The sequence below is a fragment of the Martes martes genome (genome assembly GCF_963455335.1).
Source record: "Martes martes genome assembly, chromosome: 6".
In the NCBI taxonomy this organism is placed as follows: Eukaryota; Metazoa; Chordata; class Mammalia; order Carnivora; family Mustelidae; genus Martes; species Martes martes.
Genome location: NC_137893.1, coordinates 58084181 through 58104379, shown reverse-complemented (window position 1 = coordinate 58104379; position 20199 = coordinate 58084181). Strand labels below are relative to the sequence as shown.

The window sequence follows — 20199 nt, the reverse complement described above, 5'->3', positions numbered from 1 at the left end:
CGGTCATTAAATTAATTGGCAAAGTCTCTGGTGTTAATGGTGACAAAGATAACATACCTTGGTAGAGGCCACCTCTAGAGTTTAGCCTTTCTAATTAAATTACAGCTTACCTTGCCTGGAGTTTGTTATCCTAGGCTGGGATACGTAAGGTCCTGCACTGGTTTGCGTGCTGGAGTACATGTGTTCCCCTGTGGCCAGCTTTTCCCGTGGTTAAGCAGCCTGCCTCTCCTTTCCCATCTTGCCTCTGAGGATTCCCCTCCTCCACTCTTTCTGTACAAAAGAAAGACACACCACTCACCCTCTCCAAATCTTACTGTGCTTCATGACTGCGTTATTGCAAAGAAGGGGCAATATTAGAATGCAAAGTAAAGATCATTCCCTTAAAAATTATTAAAATGGTCAATGCTTTATTGCATCTGGGGGCAAGGCTTGGTTCCTGCCATGCATCCATCTATCCAGCCATCCATCCATTCCCCTCAGAGTGAGAGTTCTGATGGGAGCTGTTGCCTGGTGACCTTGGAGACACATATGAACACGGTTTATAAATAGAAAACTAAAGTCAGAGTTCCCTTCTCAGAAAATAAGTCTGATGAGCTGATTAGTTTGACAATGAGGATTGGTTTTGCCAATTAGGCAGGAGAGACATTTTCTAATAATTGAATGAGCTATAAATTTGTGACTCCTTAACAATGTGCTGGAAATGATATCTTTCTAAGTATTTAGATTTACCGTAGATATTAATTGCCAATTTAAAAATGTGCATGGGAATTCTTTTTAAGTTTTGCGAACAAAAATGTTTGAAGCCTCTGACTTTAACACAAACATAGCATCACACTTTCTATGTTGAAAATGTATATTATAGGGGAGGCTGGGTGGCTCAGGTGGTTAAGCATCTGCCTTTGGCTCAGGTCATGATCTTAGGGTCCTGGGATTGAGCCCCATGTTGGACTCTCTGCTCAGTGGGGAACCTGCTTCTCCCTCTCCCTCTGCCTGTCTGCTCCCCCTGCTTGTGCTCTCTCTTTCTCTCAAATAAATAAATAAAATCTTAAAAAAAAAAAGGAAAATGTATATTATAGATACCATACAGGAAGTTTTAAGTAGAGAAAGGAAATGTGCAGAAAGACACTCCAGAAAAGAAATGGTACAGAGATTCAAAGTGTGTTGGGATTGATTGAGGGTGACCACACGTGTGCAGTCAGGTGATCTGTATGGCTGAGAATTCCAAAATGGTGACCTAAGCCAAGACATGTCCAGGGAGGGGTTTTGGAAAAGAATATTCAGAGAGGCATGATGGAAGGAAGTTTGGATGTTTAAAAAAGCAAGATCAGAGGAAGAAGGAGGTGAGTAATAAAAATTAAGATGAGAGAAGGAGGGGAAGTGTCCCAGCCGTAGGGATTCTTCACTTGATGGGTTATAGTCAAGGAGGCTGGTGGCTCTGGACATTTTGGATTATTCATTCTGGCCTCTCGGGTTGTGTATACTTTTGCAAGTCGAATCTTGAGGAGCTGAAAATAGTTTTTCTTTGATTCTTGAATTCCTTGGGATTGTGTTACTCCTTGGGTCTACCTAGGGACTTTCCTGAGTGGCTGAAGTTGAAAGGTAGCACTTGAGCTTGCATGAATTGTGGTCTGGGTCTTCATCTGTCTCACGGTGCTTACACGGGCCCTGACACACACAGAATTAAATGGAAGTAGTTCCACAGAGGGAAGCCAAAGAGTACTGCCACACCTTTTAATTCACTGGAGTTGTTGGCTTCAGAATGTTATCACTGGCGTCTAACGATGCTTATTCACTCATTATTAATTGCTTGCTGCTTTTCGGTATATATTTTTATCTGACTGTGATGACCCAAAGTTGTAATTATAGAAGACGTGTGGTTTAAGTTAAAGTTTTCTCCATCCGTTCTACAGAAAATAATAGCATTCCTACATAGGAGTGCGAGGAGATGTTTGGGTACTGAAAGTATGGTTTTCTTTTTCTTTGGATATTTTTTCTAAGATTTTTTGTTTGAGAAATATTATTTATTGGACGTTTTTCTTTTATTACATGGACTTATTAGGAATCTAGAAGAATCCCCTAGATTCCTCATAATATGGGGAAAATAATTAGAATGAGAAAATTACTATGTGAATATTTAGCAGTCTTGAAAGGACATGTTTTTGCTCTTATTTTAGAAAGTAGAGCTTGCCATGAGAAAGTTTGAAGTCAGATCACTGGAATGTTTTTTCCATTCAAAAAAAATTTTCCCCATTCTCATGAAAACTCATTTGCATGAACTTTCATACATCTGGAGATGTATGTTTATGAAGATTTCTGTAGAGAGTTTGTAGAACTTAATAGACCTTTAATAGGAATAAAGTGAGAATTTCACAGATATTTTCTTTTTAAAAGTCTAGCTTTTTTTTTATCACTAAGGTCACTAAAAAATTAGTTTTCTATTGACTTTTCATGACAGTGACTCATCATCATTATGACTCATTCAGCTCTTCCTAAATAACCTCTGCTTGTACTGTGACATTTGAAGTGATTTTTTTTTAGGATTATTTATTTATTTATGTATTTGAGAGAGAGAGAGAGAGAGAGAGAGTGAGCGTGCTCGCATGAGCAGGGGGAAGGGTGGGGGGAGAGGGAGAAGATCAGGGAGCCTGATGCGAGACTCGATTCCAGAACCCTGGGATCATGACCTGTGCCAAAGGCAGATGCTTAACTGACTGAGCTACCCCAGGCTCCTTTCAAATGATTTTAGTACAGCTCATTCACTCCTGGGACAAAAGTTCAAAGTAAAATGTTTGTATGTAAAGTTTACAATTTCTGCCCCATAAATTGAGTGCTTGTTCTTTTGCATTTGTAACATGTGTAATACAATTTATATTTAAGATGTGAAGAGTTTTTCCAAAAGGTATTCCATAGAAAAGAATTCCAACAGTTCTGGATATCTGTAAATCTTACAGTCTTAAGGTTGAGTTTAGCAGCTCTAAAAAGTGAAAGTTGGAATACATTCCCTCCCATATTTAAAAAACTTGAATTCATCAACTAGAATATAGGTAAGAGGTGAATAAACTCTAAAATTAGAAGATGGTCAGGAGTTATTGGTTATATCTAATTTTGGAAATTATTCTTTAGGGAATAGATTATTTTGCAATATTTTGTGGATTAAATGCAAAAGAGATATCTCTGAACCCCAGTGACTTTGGAGTAGCATGCTGTTAACTTGGGCTAGTTTAGAAAGTCTTCAGGATATCTCAGAGTTTGGTGGTTTTTGCATTTTCAAAATGCCTTCTTATGGTCAGCGTTATTAGTCATTAGAGAAATGTAAATTCAAACCATGACATAGCATTTCACACCTACTAAGATGGCTATAAGTAAAAAAAGGAAAATAAATGTTATGAAGATGTGGAGATTGAAATCTGTGTACATTGCTGATAGGAGTGCAAAATGGTACAGTTGCTATGGAAAGCAGTTTCCATAGAAGGCAGTTTTTCAAAATGTAAGCATAGAATGACCCTATGAGCCAGCCATTCCACTCGTAGATGTATACCCAAGGGAACTGAAAGCAGGGACTTGATAAGGTACTCGCATGCCAGTTTTCTTTGTGGCTTTATTCACAATAGCCAAAAGGTAGAAAAGACCCCAATGTCTATCAATAGACGATGTGTGAATAAAATGTGGCATACAGGTACGTCTGGGTGGCTCAGTCGGTTAAGTGTCCAGCTCTGGGTTTTGGCTCAGGTCATTGATCTCCATGATTTCAGGGTTATGAGATTGAGCCTCGTGTCAGGTTCTGTACTCAGCTTGGGGTCCACTTGTCCCTCTCCTTCTCCCCCTGCTTGCTCTTGCTCTTGTTTCTCTCAAATCAATAAACAAGTAAATAAGATCTTTTAAAAAGTGGTATATACATACAATGAAATATTCAATCGTAAAAAGGAAGGAAGTTCCGACCCATGCTACAACAAGGATGATGCCGGATGACATCGTGCTAGGTGAAATAAGCCAGAGGCAAAAGGACTATATCATTCCATTTACATGAAATATCCAGAAGAGGCAAATATATACAGACAGTAGTAGGTTAGGGGTTACTAGTGCCTGGGAGGAGGGGGGAGTGGGAGAATTATCACAGTTTATTTATTTGTTTTTTAAATAGGCTTCACTCCCAATAGTGGGGCTTAAACACAAAACCCTGAGATCAGGAGTCACATGCTGTACCTACTGAGCCAGCCAGGTGCCCCTGTGAATGGGAGAATTATCGTTTAATGGTTATGAGATTTCTATTTAGGTAGATGAGAACAGTTTTGGATGTAGTGGTGATGGTTGCACAACCTTATAAATATAATTAATGCCACTGGATTGCACCCTTTAATATGGTTAAAGTGGGAAAATTTATGTTCTATGTATTTCACCACAATTAAAAAATTTAATATGTAATTTACCAGAAAACAGTGAATTGTAGACTTTACATGAATGAATTGTGTGGTATGTGAATTGTATCTGAATCAAGGTGTTAAAGAGCTTTGCGAGTACTGGAGAGTACTAGATAGAGATTTGGATTCTGATTTGATTTCTGGCACCACTTAACTTCATCTTGTGGGATAAACTTCTGATGTGTCTAGTTTCAGGATGGGGCTTGATCAGGTCCTCTAATTTTATATACTTTCCTGCTCTTAGACACACTGATTCTGTGAGAGTTAGGGGAGTAGTTTAGGTGGGTTAGGTTGGTTCTCTGCTGAAACAAACATTTTCCCCCGATGGTGAAAATGACAGAAATCCTAAATACAGTGCAGGTGGGTCTGTAGAATTTTTGGAATCCAGGAGCTGCAGAATTGCCATGAATTTGGGAGGGGAGTGGATGGATGATGCTAGAAGAACTTGTGTTTATGTAAAGAGGTTGCTTTTCAAAGAATCCATATTTTAAAAAAAAATTTTTTTTTAATTTTTTAAAGATTTTTTTTTTAAATTTTATTTATTTGACAGAGAGAAATCAGAGCTAGGCAGAGAGGCAGACAGAGAGAGGGGGAAGCAGGCTCCTGCTGAGCAGAGAGCCCAATGCGGGGCTCGATCCCAGGACCCTGAGATCATGACCTGAGCCGAAGGCAGAGGCTTAAACCACTGAGCCACCCAGGTGCCCCTAAAAAAATTTTTTTTTGAACATATATTTCTAACTCTGTACTCATCTTCTTTTTATGGGTATAAATATTTTTAAGGATTGAAGATGTTCTGAAGTTTGGAGTGTTTTATTTTATTTTTGTTCCTGTGATTGCAAAGTTAAACTTTTTTTTATTAATTATTATTATTATTATTTTTTAAAAGATTTTATTTATTTAATCCGACAGACAGAGGTCACAAGCAGGCAGAGAGAGAGAGAGGAGGAAGCAGGCTCCCCGCAGAGCAGAGAACCCAATGCGGGACTTGATCCCAGGACCCCAGGACCATGACCTGAGCCGAAGGCAGAGGCTCAACCCACTGAGCCACCCAGGCGCCCCTTTATTAATTATTTTTATAAACATATATATTATTGGCTCCAGGGATACAGGTCTGTGAATCGCCAGGTTTACACACTTCAGAGCACTCACCATATCACGCATCCTCCCCAAAGTCCGTAACCCAACCACCCTCTCCCAACACCCCCCCTCCCCAACCCGTCAGTTTGTTTTGTGAGATTAAGAGCCTAGGCAACCTAGATGAAATGGATGCATTCCTAGAAAACTATAAACTCCCAAAACTGAACCAGGAAGAAATTGACAACCTGAATAGATCGATATCTAGTAACGAGATTGAAGCAGTGATCAAAAACCTCCCAAAAAACAAGAGCCCAGGACCTGATGGATTCCCTGGGGAATTCTACCAAACTTTCAAAGAAGAAATAACACCTATTCTCCTGAAGCTGTTTCAAAAAATTGAAGCAGAAGGAAAACTTCCAGACTCTTTTTATGAAGCCAGCATTACCCTGATCCCCAAACCAGGCAAAGACCCTACCAAAAAGGAGAATTTCAGACCAATATCACTGATGAATATGGATGCTAAGATTCTCAACAAGATCCTAGCAAACAGGATCCAACAGCACATTAAAAAGATTATCCACCATGACCAGGTGGGATTCATCCCTGGGTTACAAGGATGGTTCAACATTCGCAAAACAATCAGTGTGATAGAACAAATCAGTAAGAGAAGAGAGAAGAACCACATGGTCCTCTCAATTGACGCAGAAAAAGCATTTGACGAAATCCAGCATCTGTTCCTGATTAAAACACTTAAAAGTATAGGGATAGAGGGAACATTCCTGAACTTCATAAAATCTATCTATGAAAGACCCACAGCAAATATCATCCTCAATGGGAAAAAGCTTGCAGCCTTCTCGTTGAGATCAGGAACACGACAAGGATGCCCACTCTCACCACCCTTGTTCAACATAGTATTAGAAGTCCTAGCAACATCAGTCAGACAACAAAGAGAAATAAAAGGTATCTAAATTGGCAAGGAAGAAGTCAAACTCTCTCTCTTCGCAGATGACATGATTCTTTATATGGAAAACCCAAAAGACTCCACCCCCAAACTACTAGAACTCATACAGCAATTCAGCAACGTGGCAGGATACAAAGTCAATGTACAGAAATCAGTGGCTTTCTTATACACTAACAATGAAAATACAGAAAGGGAAGTTAGAGAATCGATTCCATTTACTATAGCACCAAGAACCATAAGATACCTGGGAATAAAGCTAACCAAAGAGGTAAAGGATCTGTACTCGAGGAACTACAGAACACTCATGAAAGAAATTGAAGAAGACACAAAAAGATGGAAGACCATTCCATGCTCTTGGATCTGAAGAATAAACCTTGTTAAAATGTCTATACTGCCTAGAGCAATCTATACTTTTAATGCCATTCCGATCAAAATCCCACCGGCATTTTTCAAAGAGCAGGAACAAATAATCCTAAAATTTGTATGGAATCAGAAGAGACTCCGAATCACTAAGGAAATGTTGAAAAACAAAAATAAAACTGGCGGCATCACGTTACCTGATTTCAAGCTTTACTACAAAGCTGTGATCACCAAGACAGCATGGTACTGGCATAAAAACGGACACATAGACCAGTGGAACAGAGTAGAGAGCCCAGATATGGACCCTCAACTCTATGGTCAAATAATCTTCGACAAAACAGGAAAAAATATCCAGTGGAAAAAAGACAGTCTCTTCAATAAATGGTGCTGGGAAAACTGGACAGCTATATGTAGAAGAATGAAACTTGACCATTCTCTTACACCGTACACAAAGATAAACTCGAAATGGATAAAAGACCTCAACGTGAGACGGGAATCCATCAGAATCCTCGAGGAGAACATAGGCAGTAACCTCTTTGATATCAGCCACAGCAACTTCTTTCAAGATATGTCTCCAGAGGCAAAGGAAACAAAAGCGAAAATGAACTTTTGGGACTTCATCAAGATCAAAAGCTTCTGCACAGCAAAGGAAACAGTCAACAAAACAAAGAGGCAACCCACGGAATGGGAGAAGATATTTGCAAATGACAGTACAGACAAAAGGTTGATATCCAGGATCTATAAAGAACTCCTCAAGCACAACACACACAAAACAGATAATCATATCAAAAAATGGGCAGAAGATATGAACAGACACTTCTCCAATGAAGACATACAGATGGCTATCAGACATATGAAAAAATGTTCATCATCACTAGCCATCAGGGAGATTCAAATTAAAACCACATTGAGATACCACCTTACACCAGTTAGAATGGCCAAAATTAGCAAGACAGGAAACAACATGTGTTGGAGAGGATGTGGAGAAAGGGGAACCCTCTTACACTGTTGGTGGGAATGCAAGTTGGTGCAGCCACTTTGGAGAACAGTGTGGAGATTCCTCAAGAAATTAAAAATAGAGCTTCCCTATGACCCTGCAATCGCACTACTGGGTATTTACCCCAAGGATACAGATGTAGTGAAAAGAAGGGCCATCTGTACCCAATGTTTATAGCAGCAATGGCCACGGTCGCCAAACTGTGGAAAGAACCAAGATGCCCTTCAACGGATGAATGGATAAGGAAGATGTGGTCCATATACACTATGGAGTATTATGCCTCCATCAGAAAGGATGAATACCCAACTTTTGTAGCAACATGGACAGGACTGGAAGAGATTATGCTGAGTGAAATAAGTCAAGCAGAGAGAGCCCATTATCCTATGGTTTCACTTATTTGTGGAGCATAACAAATAACATGGAGGACAAGGGGAAATGGAAAGGAGAAGGGAGTTGAGGGAAATTGGAAGGGGAGGTGAACCATGAGAGACTATGGACTCTGAAAAACAACCCGAGGGTTTTGAAGGGGCGGGGGGTGGGAGGTTGGGGGAACCAGGTGGTGGGTATTAGGGAGGGCAGGGCTTGCATGGAGCACTGGGTGTTGTGCAAAAACAATGAATACTGTTACGCTGAAAAGAAATAAAAAATTAAATAAATAAAAAATAAATAAATAAAACTGTTAAGGCTTAAAAAAAAAAAAAAAAAGAGCCTCTTATGGTTTGTCTCCCTCCCAATCCCATCTTGTTTCACTTTTTCCTTCCCTACCCCCCAAACCCCTCCACCCTGCCTCTCAAATTCCAAGTTTGGAGTATTTTAGAATTGCTCTTTTGATGTTATTATATGTTAATACACTCTGTTTTCTCATAAATATGCATTATGTTTAATGAAATAAGCTCTTTTTTGTTAGGTATTGAGTTTGAGCCTGAAATGAAGAGGGTATTATTCTATTTTTCTCTTACTCTGTCTAGAATGTCCTTCTTTGCATGAACCAGAAGTCATCTGTCCTCCAAGATATATTTTAAATGCCTTTTTCCCTCATGAAACTTGGACCTCCTTGTGCTTGGCATACATTGAATGCAGGTTTAGGAGTCAGTGGGACCTGGTTCTGTTTGTGGCTCTTGACACTGTGCAGTCGGTGATACTGGACAGTTCCTTTAGCTTTCGTCCCTGGATCTCAGGCTTCTTGCTTGAAAAGTAAAGTTGTTTTCCTCTTGTCACTTCACCCACCTTCACATCTGCCAAAGAGACCATCGAGTTGTTCTTTGCTTCTTATAGCGTGAAGTCTGAAAGTCTGTTTCAAATGGTTTTTGGCTTTAATAACTTCAAAGTATAAATGCGATAAACATATGAAGATAGCATTTGAAATGTTAATTATCTAAACTCCAAATATACTTAGGTAGTTTTGACAATTTTGAAAAGCACATTTTTAAGTTTTTTTTTCCCCCAGGCCCTCTGAGAATGTCAGATTTTGAAACAAATTTGGTTTATACACTCTAATTGAGAGCAGTCTGTCTTCTCTTGTCTCTGCGTCTTTGACTACATATTTGTAACATTTGGCAGATTGTTACATAATATTTACATACTTCCATGTGCCATTTTAATTCGTTTTGTTTCAGTAAGTGAATTGGTTGTGTTCAGAGGCCATCCAAGTGGGTAGGAGACCCCAAGATCTCACTAAGCCCCTGTGGTGGGTTTCTTTGGACTTGATGAAATACAGTAGCCAGAAAAAGAAATGGGAGTATGGTCTGAAATGCTTTCATTGCTTCCGAAATAATCTCTTTTGCTAATGAGAAACTGGCTTTCTAGGGTGAGTTGCATTTCATGAGAGGCTTTAATAAAGCCAATCCAAGTTTTAAATCATCCAACAAGACATTTCTCTTTTGGCTTAAAGTGTAGGGATTTCTTCTCTACATAACTGCATTTTATGGAACTCAGGTTATCGCCAACCAATTGGACACTCTTCAGTTGCTTTGAAAGATGTACCGGCGGATAATGCTTTCTTGCTAATAGTAGTCTGGTTTTCAGAGAAATATCCTTGTTCCTTGGACTTGGGTGTTTCCATAAGGGGAACGTCTAATTTCTCTGCCAGATTTCCAGTTCAGGATTTAAATTGAGATTTGTTGGTACGTTCTGCTGAAAGAATTTTTGATACGCATTTGAGCTGGTGAAGTGAAAAAAATTGCAAGCCAGTTTCCTGGAAGATTTATCAGGCTGTTTTGTTGATGTTTCTTGCTTCACTTCTCTCACCCATCACAGAAATAAAATTCCAGGCGAGACAGCAGCAAAGGCCTTTGGATCTGTGTGAGCATGTCAAAAGCATTTTAAGAGGAGCAAAATATTTAGAGGAAGAATTTGGAAAATCAGCCTTAAGGGATTTAACACATTTTTCTACTCCTAATTCAGTCCCGTGTTTGTCCCCTTAATGGAGAAAGGTCATTAATGGATGAGATTTGCTAAGCCCTGAAAGGCTTTCAGAAACTAAAGGGTTTTTCTAAAATCCGAATCTAAAGACAATGCTTTTTTGGGAACCGGAATGAATACATTTAGAGTGTAAATTATACTAACTTATTTATGTAAAAAAAAGCCAGTTGTATGTAAGATGGTATTGACTGCTCATTTTTATTTTGGAGAAATTAAATGACAAATTGGCTTGATAACGGAGAGCTGAATGACTTTGAGACTTTTGAAGTTCTGCATAAATTTCTAGGAAAGGCAAAATGATTGATCAGAATTGCATGACTGAGATTTTTAGTTGTCTTACTACCAGTTTGCTAGCATATTTTTACCTCCCAGAAACAGGACCTGGGCCAGTGTTGTTGCCTTAATTGTGGTGGAGAGGGCTGTTTTCTACTACTAAGTGTTCCAAATTTGTTACATTTTAACCTTGTAATTGAAAAGCTACAGGCTAATTCCAGTTCTTTTACTGAATTCCTTTCTGGTAGAAAATAAGAGGGGTGTGTGTTTGTGAGTGTGTGTGTGTGTGTGTGTGTGTGTGTTAGAAAAGGGAAATGTGAACTAATGCCTTATTGAAATTTGAACTCTTCCCCCCCCCCCCCCTTTTAAAACTGTGTCAGGAAAATGAATACAGAGGAGTGTTTATAAATTTGGGAGTATTTTTGAAAGGCTTGGATGCTGGACAGTTTATCTCTACAACCTCATACTTTATTTCGTATTGGTTACTTAGACTCATATTCAAACTTAGATTTGACCCAAAGATCATAGACTATTATAGAACCATTAACTTATTCATTTTTATAAACATCTCCATATGGGAGAAGTCTATTTTTAGAATTTGATTTCCTTCTTTATGTGATTAAGTTGAAGAACCTTAGTTATCATTCATTAAGGTGCGCATACTCATTTCTTTGTCCAGTCTGTATCTGGAGAGGAACCTATGAACTATTAAATATTTTAATATATTTTTGAAAATAAGAAGGTTAAATGCTCAGAAAAGAGGATAAGAAAAAACCAAAATTCATTAATATCAATCCTTAAGAATGTTCCCCATTTTTATGGTGATAAAATTTTCAGCTTGTGTGATGAATGTTATAAAATTAGGAAAATTTCAATATTTATGACCTTTATTGTATTTTTGTTCATAGTATTATGGAATAATACGTATGGTAAACCATACAAAAATAAATCCTTTCTAAGGTTAATGGGACAAATAATTAGCTTTTCTAAGAGTTCTGAACACTGATTTATATTGGTGGGGCTGATATAGATATATATGAATGACGTATGTGGCTGACTTCTATTCTCTGTATCATCTCAGCTCTGTCCCTCTTGGGCGTGATTGCAAGGTGGGGACATTCAGAGTGTGTAAGCAAGTCCTCTTGGTTAATAAATGGCTTATATGTGGCATTGATCGATGGTAGAAAGCCGGAAATCAGGTCTGAGGCTGACTGCATTGTCCTTTCTGGAAAGCAGGCTACCTCTCAGTGCAATTAGCATCAAGAAGGTTCTTAGACAACAGTTTTGTTTTTCACCCAGTTTCCCCCTTTGTGTCTCAGAGTCAGTCTCCAATTACCTTTATGGATGTGTAAAAGGGCACTCTTTTCTGGAGCTGCAGCTCTCCTATTTATTTCAGGAATGACCTTTTAATCACAAACTCTCCTTCCAGAAGGGAGGAAGGACTAAAGAGATCAAAAACTTGGTGAAGTGGTGGCTGAACTTCTACTTCTGCTGTTAGAGATGCCTTAAGAGGGCTAGGGTGAAGGCAGCCCTTTGAAATTGATGCGCGGAGAGCAGGGCTCACTGGGGCGTCTCTGTTACTCTCTTGCTGTTAGGATGTGAGAGGCAGCCGGGCAGTGTGGATGGTACCCGGGCAGGCAGTGTGTTCATACAGACAGAACCACAGCTTTCTGCATGGTTCTAAATCTTCCTGAGGCAGCTTTTGGAACCAGTCAGAGATGGTTTTAGTGTGCTGTTCTGCAGGCAGTAAGCCAACAGTGACTCTTGCTGGTTGCAGTAGAGAACTGGGGAGCAACTGAAGAGGATATCATTAGTAGTAACAGAGAGGGCACAATGGGTATTTATCTGCCATGTTTACATGTATACTGTAGTAATAATTATAGCAATAACAATAACAAAGAGTTCAATGCCAGCTCTTTGCCAAGTGGTTTCCGCTCAGATTCACTAATCTGCAAAATGCCCTTGCAGGCTGGGTGTTATTTATCTCTCTTTTACAGAGGAGAACCCAAGGTGAGGAGGCATTGTAGTGATTTACCCAGGGTCACCTGCTAAGTGGATTGGGGTGTGGTCTAGTTTGTTCTAAAGCCCTTTGTTCTGTTTGATATATCACAGAGGTTCCCTGCGCTTCTCTAAATCATTCTGCCCATCTTCAAGACATTTGGGACGCTGTAGTTCTTAAAGTCAATTTTTATTGGCTGTGGCTTGGAACATGAATTTGTCATCAAAACCAAACTTGATCATTTAAAAAAAATGACTCTGGTTTCTCCGCTTGTAAAATACTGTAATTTAGAGATCGAGATCGTTAAAACCTTGTCCTGTTAGTCTTCCTACAGGAAGACGGGTTGTGGAATAACCTTATGCTAGTTTCTGTTCTGGAGGGGTAGGACTTGTACAAAAAATGAGGAAGATCGTGAGTTTCTTAGTTTTTGTGTGTGGATAACTTCGGTTTTTGTTTTGGATATGCTAACGTCTTTATCATGCGGAAGTTTCACTTAACAAAATGCAACAGGAAGTATTATGTGGAATAGTGTGAAAGGGAGGTGCTGATTCTGTCCCACACATGGGGACTGACTGGTCGGTGGCAGTATGGCTGAGGCCAGGACGGGACGGGCCGGCTCCCTGGGGAAGGTGCCTTAGCTTCCCCTGCTGAGGACAGGGGCAGACTCCCTCAGCTTTCCTATTCTTCCTCCCCTGTGGGTTTTTGTGCCTCAGGAACTATCAGGAGGACTACTATTTTAAACTCTCCATGACGGGGATGATTGTATTTAGAACCTTCCCAAAGGTACAGACTTGCATTCATTTCCCTTCTCTCCTTTTCCCTCCCGCAGATGAACACAATGACGTGCAGAAGAAGACCTTTACCAAATGGATTAATGCGCGATTTTCAAAGGTAACGGAGACTTTCAGACACTTGATGGTGATTCAAATGCTTCTTTCTGATTGGCGGAGTTTGTTTGGAAGTGCAAGGAATTTTCCCATGACATGTGACCTAACAGAAATCTGAGTGTGCAGATACATTTGTACTTTAAAAAATTCTCTTCTGAAATATATTTAAACGGAAATCCCGGTACAAGCAGTTCATGGTGTGAACACCGTCATGGTATAAACAGCTTTTAATTTTTACCTGGCATTTTTCAGTAATATGCCAATAGTTTACTGCTCTTGATTCTGTGAATCCTGGGTACATTTAGGAAATGAATATATCGCTGGGCAAATTTTGTGTTCGCTTAGCTAGACAGATGATGATTTCACTTTGCCTGGTTTAAATCAAATTGTTGTTCAGGCAGCCTTTCTACCCCATGCAGAAACGTTTAGGGATTTTCCTACCTGTGGATGTGGCTGGTAATGATGATCTGCCCTGTGGTTCTTTTTTTGAGAACTTTCTCACTTCTTTCCCCAAGGATCTACTCTTTCTCAGCATTTCTAACCGCTTGGAACATAATCAGTGTTTTGAATGGTATTCTTTTTAGGGGCAGGACAAACTTACAAAGGAATTGGCAGTGCTATTTTCAAACTTGTTCTTACATAACTATCCATTGGTTATTGACATTGGATTTGGTCCTTTAAGTTTGAAGCGGGAGGGAAATTGCAGGACTCCACGTTAGAAAGGGGAGAAATAAAGGTTTCTTGGAGAAACATCATCATAGTCTTTTAAATAGTAGGAAAGCTACTTTAATTAAGAGCTATCTTTTTTCAAAATTTTCTGTTTGAGAAGGTTGCAAAGGTCAAGAAAATAAACATTGGTATTTCTTTGAGGCAACGTGAGAATGTTTTAGGATTACTTTGCGTAGCAGCGTGGTTTAAAAATTGCTTCACATCCCAGTGTTTACAGATGATTATTTGATTGCAATGTTTTCTTAGGTTTTGCACGTTTTTGTTGAGGGATGTTTTATCTTGCCTCTGAGAATGTAAGGAATGTGAAAACGAACTTTGACAGAAGGGTCAAGAATATAGAATTGCTTGCATAATTTGTGGTTTTATGTGTAGGATTTATTTCAGAGCAGACATAGGTATTTTGGGGGGGATTTTAATTTGTTTTATTTTAGAGGCAGAGGTAATGTCTGCATGCTTGGATTTGACATTATTCAAAACTTTTGAAATACCCATCTGCGTGTGACATATTCTGGGCAGCATAGTTATAGCAACCGAGAGCGTCTGAGTAGGAGATGTTATATCCCAGTGGTTTTATGAGTGCTCAAATGTGTAAGATTATCCGTCCTGGTTGTTATTGAGGATGATACGGTCGCTTCTAGGTAGAGCAAGTTAAGCAGACCTACTTTTTAGCAGCTCAGTGTAGTCACTGGGGAAGAATTACCTTAGGACTGATTTTAAAGATCATTTGAAAGTATCATTGTCTTGGTAGACCTACGTTTGGGGAACATTTGAAACTGGGAGAATGACTTTTACCGCTCTTTATGAGAATAGAGAGAACTAGTGCAAACTGGCATGGCGAGGTGAAGAGTAGAATAGAGATGACAACTGGGAAAGAATAATTGAAAATGGTTACCTTTATCAGCGTTGCCATGAGTTTGGCTCAGGCGAGAGAGTACCTGGACAGTATGTGACAGATGGTTGGCGTGGAGTGTCACCCAGCAGGTGTTCTTTATCTCTAGGTCTGGAGCTGTTATGGATGGATGCAAGGGTGGCATCATAGCTGTCGCTCCTGCGACAGTGTGGCCCAAGCACCCCTTTGCTGAGCTTTAAAAATATCCTCACTGCAGCTAGTGTCCCTTGACTTCTTTTCCATTGGTTGTTCCTCAGTGTCTAGTGATCATTTGAGTCACGTACCTGAATTCTCTCAAGAGATAGCTCAGTATTGGGGAAGCTGGGTGGCTCAGTCAGTGAAGTGTCTGACTCTTGGTTTCGGCTCAGGCTATGATCTCACGGTCGTGAGACTGAACCCCACATGGGGCTCCACACTCAGCGGGGCGTCCGCTCTGGATTCTCTCCCTCTTCCTCTTCCCATTCCTCACTCTTATTCCTTCTGTCTCTCAAATAAATAAATAAATGTTAAGGGGGAAAAAAACTAGCTCAGTATTTATTGCTGATGATTAACATGTTTAAGAAGACCTCATGTAACACAAGTCCAGTACTACCGGGATAGTTTACTTGATGAACTTGATATTTAAATTTGTACATTTATAATGCATATATTATTCTGTAGTAGTAAGTGAGGGCTTTAAGTCCCATGTAAATTATGTGCCCCAGGAAGCTTGTAATTATTGCCAAGACAGTGAAAAGACCAGGTAATATTATCATTTTAAACATTTTTAACATTTTAACAGTTCCAGTTATATAAACTGACACAGAAGCTAAAAGCTTATTTTGTTTGGAGAAGAAGTATCAAAAGTAGAGCTGACCCTGGAAACATTTCCTTTCAGATGACTTGGAGTAAGAAATCAAAGTAGAAGGAAAACTTGGTGGTTCTAGAACAAATTTATCAAAGAAATTATGAGTATTTGGACATAAAGAGATGGAGAGTCCATGGCAGTGACATTGAACTTCATCCACATTCTTTCTTTCCCCTGGCTGTCTTGAATCCATAAATCACATTGCTTCCACACTGCTGGTCAGGAAAGAGAATAACACATTTCTGTGCTGGGAGATTTCCATAGACTCCCCATACAGCTTAATTCCACTCTGCAGGGAAAAGGTAGTTTTGGGCATGGTGTCACTAGGTAATCCAGAGGCTGGCACAAGAGAAAAAAAGTCCTGGTAAAGAGAATGAATTTGATTTCATTTCTTTTTTTGTCCACGTCCTTTGGTATATTGTGGTAGAGTTTAAAATAGAATTATTGTTGAGTCTGCTGCTTCCCTGCAGCGTGAGTCCCTTCCTAGGGTAGTCGGGCCCTTGTCCTGAAAAATGCAAATAGATAACTGATGGTATCTTCCATGGGAATTTATTTTGAATTCCATCCCTGGACATTTTCTTTGTGGTCCCCTCCCTGGCCCCTTGTAATCAAACACCAAATCTTATTGATTCCACTACCTATACATATTAAAAGTGTCTATTTCTCTCCCTCTTTCTGACACCTGCTTTTGCCAAGTCACTATTATCTGAGTTAGGAAAATATGTGAACAACTTTAAGATAGGCAAAAAGATTAGTGAGAGTCCTGTCAGTCCAGACGTCTGGGTTATTGGCCTTCCCTTATCTGTGAGCTACTCCACAACTCTGAGAGTTGTAGAAAACAGATAATAATGCAAATGATTCTTGTCCATAAAAAGTGCAAAGTAGGTGGAAGGCAATTGATTATTATCCCTGGGATAGACCTATTTTTGCATCTGTTGTAAATTTATTTCCGCTTTCCTTTATTGCGTATAAATGTGGTCTTTTGAATTCTCCTTTGAACTGGTTGTAATACCTTTCTGGTTCTCTTGTCAATTAATGAGTTGAAGTCTTTGACACGTGTTGATATTACATGCATATGAGAGTCATAATTTTACCGTTGTTTTAAAAAAAATTATCCCTGAACACGTGGACCACTGTAATAATATACCAGCTGGTTCTGCCATGCCATGCTTTGCCTATCTGTTCCCTTCTTTTTGCAGTCTACAGAGTAGCAGGAGTGGTCTTACAGTGTAAGTTCCCATACCCTTTTCTCTTCAGTTAAATCTTTCAGTGGCTGCCCACTGTTCTTACTTGGCTTTGAAGGCCCTCAATTGTTGCCCTCTCCAGACTACTTCTGATTGCATTTTGCTCTCTCTCCTTCCCTTTGATGCTCTGGCTATCACGATGAGCTGTCTCATGGCTTCTACCCTTGCTCCCTTGCTCCTTCTTCCATCTTTTCCTGGCCAACTCCTTTTTCTATTTGTTGCTGGAGCTGAAATATCATTTCCCCAAGGATGCTTTTTCTGAGCTCCCAGATGAGGACAGATATGCTCTGTACTCATAAAGCGCTGATCAGAATTGTACTTTAAATAGTTGTATCTGAAAATATTTGCTCTCCTCTCCTAATGAGTGGCGTGCTCCATGGGTACAAGGATGGTTTCTTTTGTTTGCTGGCACCACTTCTGGCATTTAGGAGGCCCCCAGTGAGACTTGATAGGCTTAATAGATCAGTGAATGACAGTGATAGAAACATATTTAAATGCCTGATACTTTATATCCATAAACCAGTTGGTAGTTGTTATATTAAAAAGAGGTAGGAGGGAGCGTAGAACTGAATGCAAACTGGCACAAACGGTGTTATTCCATGGATATGAATACATTTTGCTGCATTTACTCACAAAAATCAACAAACAAATCCAGCTCTGCAGTTTCCCTATTTACCTGTTTTTGGAGTTACACTGGAAAGATTGTCAAATCACCTTTTGGATTTAATACATAAGATGCTCACGCTTGCTGCACAGGATTCTTCAAATAGAATCCTCCTATTAAATGTGGGTGACGAAAAATGAGATTTAAAAGTTAAAATCGGTTCAATTCATTCCTTGATAAGGGGTTTGGTAAGGAGCTTGAGAATATTGAATAGTATGGATCTAAAACCATTGTTTGATTTTTCACTATATAAAGAAATAGGATAGCTAAGGCAGCATTCACTATAAATATATATTCTTTTTGCTGCAAATCCTTGTTAGTATGTTACAGAGCTATGCTTCGGAGTTTGGGAATCCTGAGAAGCTGCCCAGTATAGAACAGTTTATGGTTGTTGGATTTTAAAAAGTTATGAAGAGCTCAGAAGAAAATGATTATCTGAAGGAACTAAGAGTTAGGAAATTTAACACTTATTCCTGGAGGTGCTGCTCATTTATTTATGACCTCAGGCAAATTATTAGCCAGTTTTTCCAGGTCACTTGGTTTTTATTCCTTTAGCTATAAAACACACTTGGTCGTAATTACTTGCCTTATATTGCTAAGAAATATCGAGGCATTATTATGAAACATTATGGGAGATTATAATTGCTTAAGAATGCTAAATTTAGACCCTCTCAGATAACCCTAGCTTGTAGTACCCCTGGTCTGTGCTACACATATATTTTAAAACAGAAATGGAAAAACAAACAAACAAAAAAAGCATTGACTCCTTAAACCCACTTTATTCCATTGTCTGGTGGGTGAAGTTGGAGTGTTTTGCTCCTGCTCAGCTTTAAGATCCTCTGGTTTGTTAGTGGGCTGGTCTCCCGAGGGAGGCAGCGAGGGCCTCATTGCTTCAGTGTTGGGAACTTCCTTCTGACTCCCAGCCTGCATTTTCTTTGGCTGACTTTCAGAGCTGCTCATCTGGCAGAGCTGAGACATACAAATTGCAGAAGCTTTTTTATCAGTTTGGTGAGGCGATTCTCAAAAGAGGTTTAACAAAGGTTAGGCAGAGAATGTGCCGACTTCAAAATGCTGAACTTTAGTTTGGGCAGATTTCTGCCTTTCCCTTTTTGAAGACAATGATGAGCCAAGTTTTCATATAAGTCACTAAATTCCAATCTTGAAATTTAAATTGATGGAGCATAAAAGGAAAATCTGTGAAGCATTTTTTTAATTTTTTAAAATAGATTTCACTGTGGAGAGCTATTCAAATGTGTTCCTTTTGGAGGCAGAGGGACATTGCTTTTAGAGTACCATTGTTTTCTCCTCTTTTCATATTGGAGGTTGATGGTCACAGAAATGAGAGTGGGAAAAGATGTGTAGGGAGCTTTGTAGAAGACGGGCAAGAAAGGCAGCCTGTGGCTGTTCAGTCTTCCTTTCAGTCTTGTGAAGGAGACAGTGTAGGCTTATGGGAGACTGTCAGTATCATCTATAGTAGAGATCTGAGCTCTGTGAGTTACACACTGTGTCCACTGTTGATTTATTTTCATGAGCATGAGGATGGCAAGTCAACTTGTTGTTTTAGGCACCATAACTGTTCAATTGGTTGTTTAAGAAGTTTCAATTTAGGGGCGCCTGGGTGGCTCAGTGGGTTAAGCCCTGCCTTCGGCTCAGGTCATGATCTCAGGGTCCTGGGATGAAGCCCCGCATTGGGCCTTCTGCTCAGCAGGGAGCCCGCTTCCTCCTCTCTCTCTGCCTGCCTCTCTGCCTACTTATGATCTCTCTCTGTCAAATAGATAAATAAAATCTTTAAAAAAAAAAAGAAGTTTCAATTTATGTTTACTTACCATGACACAATAAAGTGCTCTCCGTATTCCTAAACAGTTCCAAGCTATGTTTTGGCTAGGTGATGTAAGTTTGGTTTTGTTGTTGTTGTTTGTTTTCATTCAGCTTGATTTCTTTTGTTTGTTTTGGTTCCAAATAGCATACTTGCTAAATCACTTTCACCTGGTTTGTGGTTAAAGTACAAATAAATAAATAAATAAAGATTTTGACTGAGCCCATTGTTACTTGTAACTGTTAAGCAAATTTGACAGTATTTGCTGATGCATTATAACCCATGCTCAGTTTTGAGATTGATCTGCTGAGAGGAAATGACTTTTCAGCCTTTGCCTAGAAAGGGGTGAGCCCAGCCTCTGACCTTGTGCTTTTTCACTCAGCCTGAGTGGCCCACCCCACCATCCTCACCTTCAGAGATGGGCTCTGGTTGGTGCTGGGGGGAGGGGGTCGTACACCTAAGCTAGTATGGGCTAGTGAGTGGAGGGAGAGGATTGTTGAGGTGGGGGAAAGTTTTAGGGGAAAGAAGCTCTTTCTGTTAAACAGAGCTGGGAGGAACCTGCTTTTAGCTGTACCTAACCCTGGGAAACCTGTGGCTCTAACTGCCAACCATGAGTG

General features: G+C 39.6%; 1 protein-coding gene across 2 annotated transcripts in view; it reads left to right on the top strand.

The window, feature by feature from the left end:
* The window catches only part of UTRN (utrophin), a 498673-nt gene that overhangs the window by 94581 nt on the left and 383893 nt on the right, over positions 1-20199 (top strand). For both annotated transcript variants that reach the window (XM_080807218.1, XM_080807219.1), the window contains one exon: positions 13336-13397. In XM_080807218.1, coding sequence (XP_080663344.1) covers positions 13336-13397 — 62 coding nt within the window. The remainder of the gene's footprint in view (positions 1-13335; positions 13398-20199) is intronic.